The following is a 12,214-nucleotide window of genomic DNA, read 5'->3' as shown; positions in this document are numbered from 1 at the left end:
CTATAATGGAAAAGTCATATTGGCTGCCAGTGGGAAGAGTGCTGTATAATTTCCACATATTGTCTATACATATATAAATTCAAGAGGAGTTTTCACCATTTAAACTTGGTAGATGTTAATATTACCACATGGAGACAGAAAGTTGATTTTTATATATAATGGCATTCACCTCATCCTATAGATATACCTAATATGGTAATTTACATATTTTTTATGATTTACAATAAAGGTTAAGTTTTAGTTAAGTGGCCTTTTGGTGCATAGGGAAGCGCACCCTCGTCTAGTTCTAGTATAATTTCCGTTAACCACAGGTGCAGTGCATTCTTTTAACCATTTACCAACCATGTGAAGGTCATTTTTCCCGCTACTAACTACCAATTTTTCCTTCCACTTTGGACTTTGATAATGGAATTTTCATTCATTCAATATTAAAGTGGAACTTTGGGAAAACCCTAACTACTCTTACAAGTGTTAACTTCCCTCTCCTAACACATACCTCCCAACTTTTTGAGATGGGAACAAGGGACACCTATTAGCAAAAGTATGTAGGTTTAGGACACACCCCCTGCCATGCCCCGTAGCCTCCCTGGCGGTATTCCCGAGTGTGGCTCGGGGTTAAATTTCAGCACCATTAGTGGTAACCCCGAGCCACACTCAGGATTACATCTCAGAATCCTGGTGTGGTATACTTACCTTGTCCCCAGGATCCTGCAATGTCCCCCCGCTGTGTCCGCAGGCTCTGTCCTCCTCCCGAAGCCTAGCTGTGCTGGGCTCCGTTCCCTGCGAGCATCGCGGAGCCTGGCGGCAAAGTCAAAAAAGTGAAAATTCATAACACATACAGTACTGTAATCTTACAAATTACAGTACTGTATGAAATTATTTCACATCCCTTTTGTCCCCAGTGCTTTGTCCAATGCCCTGCATGCAGTTTTATATGATATATACTGTTCTTTCTGCCTGGAAACTGGAGATTGTCCATAGCAACCAAAAAGTGTCCCTTTACGTCAAATGTGGCTTTAGACCAGCTAGAAAACAGCGATAGTAAATTAGAACACTTGCAGAATTGAGCGCTAGTGAATCGTGGAGAAATGTATTTTATTATTATTATATTATTATTTTTTATAATTATTTATATTTATTTATTATATTATAATTTATGATTTTATGTTTCAAACTTCATCACACCCGGGATATCTACTAGACTTTTGTTTTGACAGATATAAGCGTGTTATTGCTAAGAATTAAAGGCCTACAATATAAAACACCAAATTTCTATGCAAAATAATTGTACCGCTTAGAGACGCAAAAATCTGAAATAATCATACTGCCAGGGAGGTTAAAGGGGAATTATAAAAAAATATATATATTAGTTAAACCCACAAGAGCTTTAATTTGCCACTACTATTCCTATATATTTGCTTTTGAAATCTACAAATGCAGCAAATTAGAAATTGGATTGAAAGGTTTAGCACTGGGAAACACTTTTTTAAAAGATAAATAGTGTGTTTTATATACAACTACAGTATATAGATCAGACCAAAATGAGGGACAAATGAGGAGGAAAGAGGACAAAGGTGCATTTTCACTTAGGGGTGTACTGTTGCCAGCGGTTTAGACATTAATGGCTGTGTGTTGAGTTATTTTGAAGGGACAGCAAATTTACACTGTTATACAAGCTGTACACTCACTACTTTACATTGTAGCAAAGTGTCATTTCTTCAGTGTTTGTCACATGAAAAGATATAATAAAATATTTACAAAAATGTGAGGGGTGTACTCACTTTTGTAAAATATTGTGTGTGTGTATATATATATATATATATATATCATACATACATACACACTTACACACATGGTATATAAAGGTCATTCACCTGGTTCCTTTGCCTTGTGCCAGTGGCTGCTGGGGAGTTGGATGCTTTACTAGGCCTTTTTCCCCCACAAACGGTGTTGCACCCTCTTTAAACATCACTGACATCTACTGGGTAATTAGAGATTGCTGGTGTTACTTATAACCAAATATTTATTGCTATCTGGTTTGGGTTACCTTTGCTGATTCCTTCTTGAATGTATATATTGTTGCAAACCCATTTGTAACCCCCTAAATATTAATTTGTGCTACTTAAAATATTTACTAAAATATTTGAAACAATTGTGGTAACCACATTTTTTGTCTATTGCCATTTACTCTGTGATAGGTATTATTGGTGATCGGTTTATTGAACTCTGGTTATCTAAACAACATCTGAACGTAGAGTGTCAGAAGGGATGGGGAGCTTGCAAGGTCAGGGCAGATTCAGAGGAAAAGCATCTTCGAGTGGCTCCTACCAGCGTGGCGTTACATGTTCGATCCAAGATATTACATAATTTTAGAGACAGACACACTTCTTACTGCAATTCTTTTCATCAGAACCATCACGACAGTCCCTAACCGAGTCACACTCAGGGTTAATCTTCTTCACACAGGTCCCGTCTGCACATTTATAGTTGAAGGCACCACAGGGAACAGCTATATGGGTGAAAACAATAAATGGTTAAACAATATGTTGCTTTATTCAAAAGAAGGGTTATGTGTACTTTCTACTAAATTTACAGTGGAAATCCAATCAAAACTGTTTCAATAACTTTAGTAAGTACTTTTAACCACTTCAGCCCCGGACCATTTGGCTGCCTAAAGACCAGAGGTCTTTTTACAATTTGGCACTGCGCTGCTTTAACTGATGATTGCGCGGTCATGCAGTGCTGTACCCAAACAAAATTTCTTCCCACAAATAGAGCTTTCTTTTGATGGTATTTGATCACCTCTGCGGTTTTTATTTTTTGCGCTATAAACGGAAAAAGACCGAAAATTTTGAAAAAAAATGATATTTTCTACTTTTTGTTATAAAAAAAATCCAATAAACTCAATTTTAGTCATACATTTAGGCCAAAATGTATTCGGCCACATGTCTTTGGTAAAAAAAATGTCAATAAGCGTATATTTATTGGTTTGCGCAAAAGTTATAGCGTCTACAAACTAGGGTACATTTTCTGGAATTTACACAGCTTTTAGTTTATGACTGCCTATGTCATTTCTTGAGGTGCTAAAATGGCAGGGCAGTACAAAACCCTCCAAAATGACCCCATTTTGGAAAGTAGACACCCCAAGGAAATTGCTGAGAGGCATGTTGAGCCCATTGAATATTTATTTTTTTTGTCCCAAGTAATTGAATAATGACAAAAAAAAAAAAATTACAAAAAGTTGTCACTAAATGATATATTGCTCACACAGGCCATGGGCATATGTGAAATTGCACCCCAAAATACATTCAGCTGCTTCTCCTGAGTACGGGGATACCACATGTGTGGGACTTTTTGGGAGCCTAGCGGCGTACGGGGCCCCGAAATCCAATCACCACCTTCAGGATTTCTAAGGGCGTATATTTTTTATTTCACTCCTCACTACCTATCACAGTTTTGAAGGCCATAAAATGCCCAGATGGCACAAACCCCCCCAACTGACCCCATTTTGGAAAGTAGACTCCCCAAGCTATTTGCTGAGAGGCATGGTGAGTATTTTGCAGCTCTCATTTGTTTTTGAAAATGAAGAAAGACAAGAAAAAACTTTTTTTTTTTCTTTTTTCAATTTTCAAAACTTTGTGACAAAAAGTGAGGTCTGCAAAATACTCACTATACCTCTCAGCAAATAGCTTGGGGTGTCTACTTTCCAAAATGGGGTCATTTGGGGGGGATTGTGCCACCTGGGCATTCCATGGCCTCCGAAACTGTGACAGGCAGTGAAGAGTGAAATCAAAAATTTACGCCCTTAGAAAGCCTGAAGGCAGTGCTTGGTTTTCGGGGTCCCGTATGCGGCTAGGCTCCCAAAAAGTCTCACACATGTGGTACCCCCGTACTCAAGAGATGCAACAGAATGTATTTTGGGGTGTAATTTCACATATTCCCATGGAATGTTTGAGCAATATATCATTTAGTGACAACAGTGCAAAAAAAAAAAAAAAATTTGTCTCTTTCCCGCAACTTGTGTCACAATATAAAATATTCCATGGACTCGACATGACTCTCAGCAAATAGCTTGGGGTGTCTACTTTCCAAAATGGGGTCATTTGGGGGGGTTTTGAACTGTCCTGGCATTTTATGCACAACATTTAGAAGCTTATGTCACACATCACCTACTCTTCTAACCACTTGAAGACAAAGCCCTTTCTGACACTTTTTGTTTACATGAAAAAAATATTTTTTTTTTGCAAGAAAATTACTTTGAACCCCCAAACATTATATATTTTTTTAAAGCAAATGCCCTACAGATTAAAATGGTGGGTGTTTCATTTTTTTTTCACACAGTATTTGCGCAGCGATTTTTCAAACGCATTTTTTGGGGAAAAAACACACTTTTTTAAATTTTAATGCACTAAAACACACTATATTGCCCAAATGTTTGATGAAATAAAAAAGATGATCTTAGGCCGAGTACATGGATACCAAACATGACATGCTTTAAAATTGCGCACAAACGTGCAGTGGCGACAAACTAAATACATTTTTAAAAGCCTTTAAAAGCCTTTACAGGTTACCACTTTAGATTTACAGAGGAGGTCTACTGCTAGAATTACTGCCCTCGATCTGACGTTCGCGGTGACACTTCACATGCATGGTGCAATTGCTGTTTACATTTGACGCCAGACAGACGCTTGCGTTCGCCTTTGTGCGAGAGCAGGGAGGGACAGGGGTGCTTTTTTTTTTCTTTATAATTTTTTTGCTTTTTTGTCTTATTTTTAAACTGTTCCTTTCATTTTTTTTTTAATCATTTTTATTGTTATCTCAGGGAATGTAAATATCCCCTATGATAGCAATAGGTAGTGACAGGTAAACTTTTTTGAAAAAATTGGGGTCTATTAGACCCTAGATCTCTCCTCTGCCCTCAAAACATCTGACCACACCAAGATCGGTGTGATAAAATGCTTTCCCAATTTCCCAATGGCGCTGTTTACATCCGGCGAAATCTAAGTCATGAAATGCTCATAGCTTCCGGTTTCTTAGGCCATAGAGATGTTTGGAGCCTCTCTGGTCTCTGATCAGCTCTATGGTCAGCTGGCTGAATCACCGGCTGCATTCTCAGGTTCCCTGTTGAGACAGGAGAGCCAGAGAAAAACACGGAAGACGGGGGGGGGGCATTCCCTCCCACTGCTTGTAAAAGCAGTCTAGAGGCTAATTAGCCGCTAGGATTGCTTTTACATGAAAGCTGACCGCTGGCTGAAAAGAATGATACCAAGATGATACCTAAACCTGCAGGCATCATTCTGGTATAACCACTCAAAGTCGTGAATGGCGTACCTGAAGACAAAAAAATGGTTAACAATAAAACACAGTAAACGGTAAAGTATAAAAAATTGCATACCTGAAAAGCAAACATGATAAAACATAATAACAATAAAACATTGCAGAATAGAATACAGTAAAAAAGAGCAGAACAATAGAGAGAGAATAGAGAGAGAGAACAATAAAACGACAACTATTTTTTTTAATTTTATATATTTTTTTTATTATTTTTACAATTTTTTTTGTAACTAACTTTTATAACTGTAACCGGTTCCAGGTTCGGGTCTCTCAAAATGCGATGGCATCTTCGGAGACCCTGTGAAAGTGCGCCTAGTCTGTGCAATGCTGTACCCTACGCTAATACTCAACTAGTGAATGGTAGCGTTCAAAACATTCACCAATGCAAAGACCAGGATTGTCAGGACAGGAGGGACAATAATAACGGGTGTCACGCCTATATCCGCGCTTGCTGCAGACACGACATCTTTTTTAGGGGGGGGTTCGTTGGGTAGGGGTACTCGGGAGGACATAAAGAAAATGCCTCTCATGCAGCCGACTGCATTTGGTTGGGGATGTGAATGGGGGAAGTACGGGCGCTGCAGAAGCGGTGGGTTCCCAATTAGGATTGGCGAATGCAGCAGGAAGGACATTATGGGCACGACAGGCCTGTGTTTGTCTTCTTCTTGGTGGCAGCGGGACACTACTTGTGCTTGCCACCTCACCAGCTTGAACTGCACTTATGGGACTCGCCACGTCACCAAGTGTTACTGCAGTGCTGGTTTGACTATGACCGGGGTGTACTAGGCCGCTGGTGCTTGCCAGTTCACCAAAACGCTACCAAAAAAACTGTTAGCGATCGCAGGGATCAGGCCTGACTCTGCGAATGCTGCAGTTATGCGTTTAGTGTTTTGTAAGTGACAGTGATCGATCGGTACTGCACTTGGGTGGGCTGGGCTGGGCCGGGCGGAGGGGCAAAACGCAGGTGCTAGCAGGTATCTGGGCTGATCCCGCTAACACTGCATTTTTGGGAACCCTAAACTGCTGGGGACGCTAGTATAGATCTGATTGGATCAGATATTGATCCGTTCAGATACTATACCACCAAGGGAGGCATATGCTGCGTGCGTGGGTGTTAGCGGTACTGGCGCTAACCTGACGCTGCCTGGGGCTGGTGCTTGCCAGTTCACCAAAACGCTACCAAAAAAACTGTTAGCGATCGCAGGGATCAGGCCTGACTCTGCGAACGCTGCAGTTATGCGTTTAGTGTTTTGTAAGTGACAGTGATCGATCGGTACTGCACTTGGGTGGGCTGGGCTGGGCCGGGCGGAGGGGCAAAACGCAGGTGCTAGCAGGTATCTGGGCTGATCCCGCTAACACTGCGTTTTTGGGAACCCTAAACTGCTGGGGACGCTAGTATAAATCTGATCGGATCAGATATTGATCCGATCAGATACTATACCACTAAGGGAGGTGTACGGTGCATGCGTGGGTGTTAGCGGTACTGGCGCTAACCTGACGCTGCCTGGGGCTGGTGCTTGCCAGTTCACCAAAATGCTACCAAAAAAACTGTTAGCGATCGCAGGGATCAGGCCTGACTCTGCAAAGGCTGCAGTTATGCATTTAGTGTTTTGTAAGTGACAGTGATTGATCGATACTGCACTTGGGTGGGCTGGGCTGGGCTGGGCGGAGGGGCAAAACGCAGGTGCTAGCAGGTATCTGGGCTGATCCCGCTAACACTGCGTTTTTGGGAACCCTAAACTGCTGGAGACGCTAGTATAGATCTGATCGGATCAGATATTGATCCGTTCAGATACTATACCACCAAGGGAGGCGTATGCTGCGTGCGTGGGTGTTAGCGCTACTGGCGCCAATCTGACGCTGCCTGGGGCGACTCATATCACCGCCGGGCGATCAGGGGGCTAAACCTTTATTCGGTAATAAACGGCGGGTGCCCTGACACTATAAAAAATAAACGAACTAACCAGCGTCACCCGTAACGGTTATACGGTGATCAGTGGTGAAAGGGTTAACTAGGGGGCAATCAAGGGGTTAAAACATTTATTAGATAGTATATGGGGGTCCCTGTCGCTAGAAAACGCTGACGGTGAACCTAAATATTTACTTCCCTAACTAACGTCACCAGCGACACTAATACAGCGATCAGAAAAATGATCCCTTAGCGACACTGGCGACGGGGGGTGATCAAGGGGTTAAAACTTTATTGGGGGGTTAGGGGGGTATCCTAGACCTAAAGTGTCCTACCACACTAACTGTCACAAACTGACACCAATGCAGTAATCAGAAAAAAACAAAAAACTGCTTGGTGTTAGTGTGAGGGGGGGGGGGGGGGGGGGGGGGTGATCGGGGGGTAAAGGGGGGTGTAATGTGTGCCTGGCATGTTCTACTGTGTGTGTGTGTGTGTTGTGCACTCACATTACAGTCTTCTCTCCTCGGCGCCGGAATGGAAAATACTGAGCCGAGGAGAGATGACATCATTTCCTTTGCTGCTGTTTAGCATACAGCAGCAGAGGAATGATTCTCATTGTCTGGGAGCGATCGCGAGGGGGGGGCCACGAACAGATGGTCTTCCCCTCATCTCTGATTGCTCCCAGACCAAAGACGACCGCCTCGGGCACCGCCTCGCCCGCGGGAAGGCAATCACGTACCAGGTACGTGATTTTGCCTGCCCGTGCCATTCTGCTGACATACATCAGCGTGAGGCGGTCGTCAAGTGGTTAAAAGAATAAATAATACATAGCAGAGGGGAAAGGGAACCTTTGGCCCAGAGGGCAAATGCAACCAAGTGGTGGGGCCAGATTCCAGTAAATTAAAGGATACGTTCACCTTTCATAACATGTAACACATTACACCTGTATTCAGGGTGTAACATGTAACATGTTACTAATGCAGCAGCCCACCACCCCCCAATCCCCCATTGTGAAAGCAGGCCGGGGATCTTCTCCCCGCACCCGCTGTTACTATAAAATAAAAAAAAGCAGCCATGCTGGGCTGGCCGATCAAGTCGTGTCATTCATTCACAGAGTTCATTGGGGAAGTGCAACTATTGTCAGCCATTGTAGTTCTCAAAGAACTACCAGGGCCCTCATGAGCGCTCTAGCTAGTTTATTGATTCTTCCTGTCATTTAGTAACTGCCTGCCCGTATGAGGTATGGGCAGACAGCTGCACTGGCAGTCTGCAGGAGCCTGAGCTTGCACCCATGATCTTCTGATTACAGGCTCCTAATAAAATGTATTACTTTTTTTTTTTACAAAGGTAAACTTATCCTTTAAATAAAGTCTACCATACATAGTGTGCCATAATGTTGCACTGATTGATTGAAACGGGTTAGGATGATACTTGTCTTCTAGCATCAGCTTCCTTTTTGGTTATTTCCATTATGTCCCATGATACTCTGAAACCACAAAGAAGTAATTGCAGGAATACTTATTTTTGCCAAGCACTAAACAAAGAACAGATTGCTAAATAATGCCCACCATATGTCATTAAGAGCAGTTCCCACCTTTCCCGATCTAGGTGGCAGGTGGCGGGCATCGGCATCTGGCAATAGGCGACGGGCAGCGGTGGCAGGCATCGGCTCCTGTGTCCTTTCCTCCATAGCTGCGGCAGTGCGACTCCTCCCCTCCTCCTAGTGTCCAAAAGGATCGCCTGTCCTTTCAGCCAATCGGGTGACGGGTCTCATGACCCACTTCCTGATTGGCCGGGAGAAGGAGCGGTGTTAAAATAGGGAATATTAATTCGCTATTATAACACACCTGGGTGGGCTCAGAGCTCATTCTCTGATCCCCGAGCCCACCCTATTTTGAAGCCTATTATGAGCCTCTAATCGGTGCTTCAAAAAAACACCCCACCCCCATTGGAATCCATGTATCCAACGCCCATGTGCCCTTAATGGACGGGCCTCCCCTGTCTAAAGGCCTCTATACTACTGTGCACAAAACTTATAATACAAACTTTCATTTTTTAGAACATTTGGAGAACACCAAGCAGGATATGATAATAAGGAAGGTGAAAACATAGGTACTTTTTGTAAAGCTTAATCACCTGTATAATCTAAGTGGCATACTGTAGTTAAGCACTGTTCACTCATACTAGTGTAGCGCCCCCCTGGGTCTACTAGGAGCAAAAGGGAACCTCCAGAGCCAGGGAGCGAGCTTATATTTACCCCAGAGCTGAGTCTATGACTATGATGGGAATTTAGAACAGATTTTAGGCACCAGTCACTTTAAGTATTTTGCAATGTTTTAATGAGAACTTTAGAAAAGTAGTAGGAGAGAGGTTTAGGGGAGGTTTCAGATACACTTTTTAGCAGATCACTTACAGACTCCCTTACAGACTCCTTAAATCCAAAGGACAAAACAGCTTTCTTTTAGAAGATCTTGAATAGACTTAGCAGCCATTAGAACTCTTGGATAAGTCTCTCTCACAGACTTAGCAGCCAGGAGCTAGTTACCTTGATTGGATTGTAGAACAGCTTAACAGTACTGGGACCTTTAAGCTGACCCGGCGGTACTGTAAGGGTAGTTAGATGTAGGTGCGTCCTCCAAACGAGTTACCAGGCCCTTCTGAGAGACCTGCCTTCATCCTGGCTCTCTCCAGCAAGGGGCCTCCCCTGGATCTCCTCAGCTTGGCTCGGCTTCTTCCACATAGGCAAGACAGCCTAAGGACCACCTTAGGATTAGTAGGCCCCAGACAGGCTTCTGGGCCTACTGCAGGATATGCAGCAGCACATCCTCTGGCCAGAAGGGCCCCGAGGTAACGACTGAACTGAGAGCACATGGCATCTGTCCAATAAATACCCCTTCCCAGAATGCAGAGTGGCCAGGAACCTCCTACTGGGCTGTTTCCGGAAAAAGAATATTCATTACAGCTCAACCTAGTTTTAATTCCCACACTGTCCTGTGGTACCAGTGACACCTACTGGCAACAGTGGGAAATGCACAACTCAGCCAAGTTTAGAACAGAACCAAATATACAATCAAATCTGAGCTGCTTACACCTCAGCCAAAAAGGAAATTTACACTATAGCCCCATTTTTAGGAACAGGTGGCTACACTAGTATACCAATTTCAATTATGTTGCATTCTTTGTGAGAAGAAGCACTGAAGTTTTTCCGCATTTTTGTGTGCTTTTTTTTATCTTGGGGTTCTCTTAGCTTTCATAAAATATTGAACATTAAGATATGAATGTTGCAATTGGCAGATCACAAGTTTCAGTAGTTTAGTCCATTGACTTAAGTTTTTTGGTAATTTCTTGGACAACCTTTATGCTCATAAATTACATTTTTGAAGGGGTTTTTGGTACTTAAAACAGATCTCCATGAGATATCTTTAGAAAGGACTGCAGGCGGTAATTGTAATGTGTTATGTAGCTCTACTCCCGTAAGAGCTCCTTGAATACTTTTTCTGTCTTGCTTTATCTCTTCAGCCAGGCATGCAGTATTTCCCACAGCCAGGCACACACTTAGGCTCATTTCTTGAATAATCAGTCTAGGGGTTTTGGTTGTTTTTGATGTTTTATTTGAGAACTTGGATAGGAAAGGGTATATAGATATAACTGATTACAAGGAGGACAACTCCTTCAACTTGACTGTGGAATTCCTATCTTTAGCAACATGCACTCTTGAGCAATTCCTCTATGAGGAGGACAGACTATTGCTCTTCAGTACACTAGCCAGTGTCCCCTTTCTGCTGTTCCCAGTAGCTGACTTTCCTTGCACAGAGGGGGTAGCCCACAAAAGAACAGGCCCCTAGATCTTTGGTCTGTATTCACAGGAGTCGCAAACAGATCCTCTTAGGCATGGCTCACCTCAGTCAGCTCTTCAGAACACATGGGTCGGCTCTCCAGCCTGAGGCCGCCTGGCAGCAGGCACTAAGGAGAGCAAGACGCCCTCTCCTCGCTGGACTCTCCTCTCCAGGCAAAGACCACTTCCTGTGTCTCCTCACTGAATATAAATACCCCCTCCGAGCATGCACAGGGCCCTATGCGTGCAACTGGCTAGGATGGCATCCATAGTCATGCCCCTGACCTGCATGAGTTACTCCTGTCCACTCCACAGTTTCCAAAACTGCCTAGATACAGATGAGTCACCGCAAGATCCAGTGACACTTGGTAAACACACAGGACTCCCTACGCCAATTCAGTTTCCCTGTGAAAGAGGTTGTAAACCTCCCTGTGTAAGTTGTACATATAGGTAAGCCTAGAATAAGGCTTACCTATAGGTACTGTAAATATCTCCTAAACGTGCGGCATTTATGTCATCGGCGCATGTGCTCTGAAGGAACAGCCGCCCGTGCTGTTTCTAAAGGAGCGTGTGCCGTGACGTCACATGACTCCGGACAGTCACAGAGCCAGAATCCGTGCCCCCAAAAGGAAGAGGGGCGAAAATGGATGAGGCCTGCAGCGGGGGCGATGCAGGCTTCGTTTGCAGGTAAGTGTCACATAATGTGCTAGTATGCGATGCATACTAGCACATCATGCTTTTACTTTTTAGGGAAGAAGAACGGAAGAAAAACCCACCATGGTTTACTTTAAGCAGGAAAACTACTGTATTTTACCTTAGTTTCCCGTTAAGCAGGAGACCACACTATGCTAACTATATACAGGCGGTCCTCGGTTTACAAACATCCGACTTACAAACGACTCCTACTTGCAAACGGAGGGAGACAACAGGAAGTGAGAGGAAATCTACCCCTAGGAAGGGAAATTCACTCCTGTAACAGCTATCATGGGAAAAAGGTACCTCCACTGATGCTTTATCACCAATTCTTGTTTCCACAACTTCCAAAAATTTTCTAAATCCAATTGCCACAGGGACAGAAAGTGAGGTGAAATCTTCTGAACAGGGGCACACACAGCAAAACAAATGTTACAGGTGTG

The 12,214-nt window shown here is 43.3% G+C and overlaps 1 protein-coding gene across 1 annotated transcript in view; it reads right to left on the bottom strand.

Moving 5' to 3' along the window:
* TMPRSS6 (transmembrane serine protease 6) overlaps positions 1-12,214 on the bottom strand; it is a 386,147-nt gene that overhangs the window by 103,047 nt on the left and 270,886 nt on the right. The window contains exon 14 of the mRNA XM_073592484.1: positions 2,393-2,509. Coding sequence (XP_073448585.1) covers positions 2,393-2,509 — 117 coding nt within the window. The remainder of the gene's footprint in view (positions 1-2,392; positions 2,510-12,214) is intronic.

Source organism: Aquarana catesbeiana, linkage group LG07 (assembly GCF_042186555.1).
Source record: "Aquarana catesbeiana isolate 2022-GZ linkage group LG07, ASM4218655v1, whole genome shotgun sequence".
Taxonomy (NCBI): Eukaryota; Metazoa; Chordata; class Amphibia; order Anura; family Ranidae; genus Aquarana; species Aquarana catesbeiana.
This window is presented reverse-complemented; position numbering and strand designations above follow the sequence as displayed.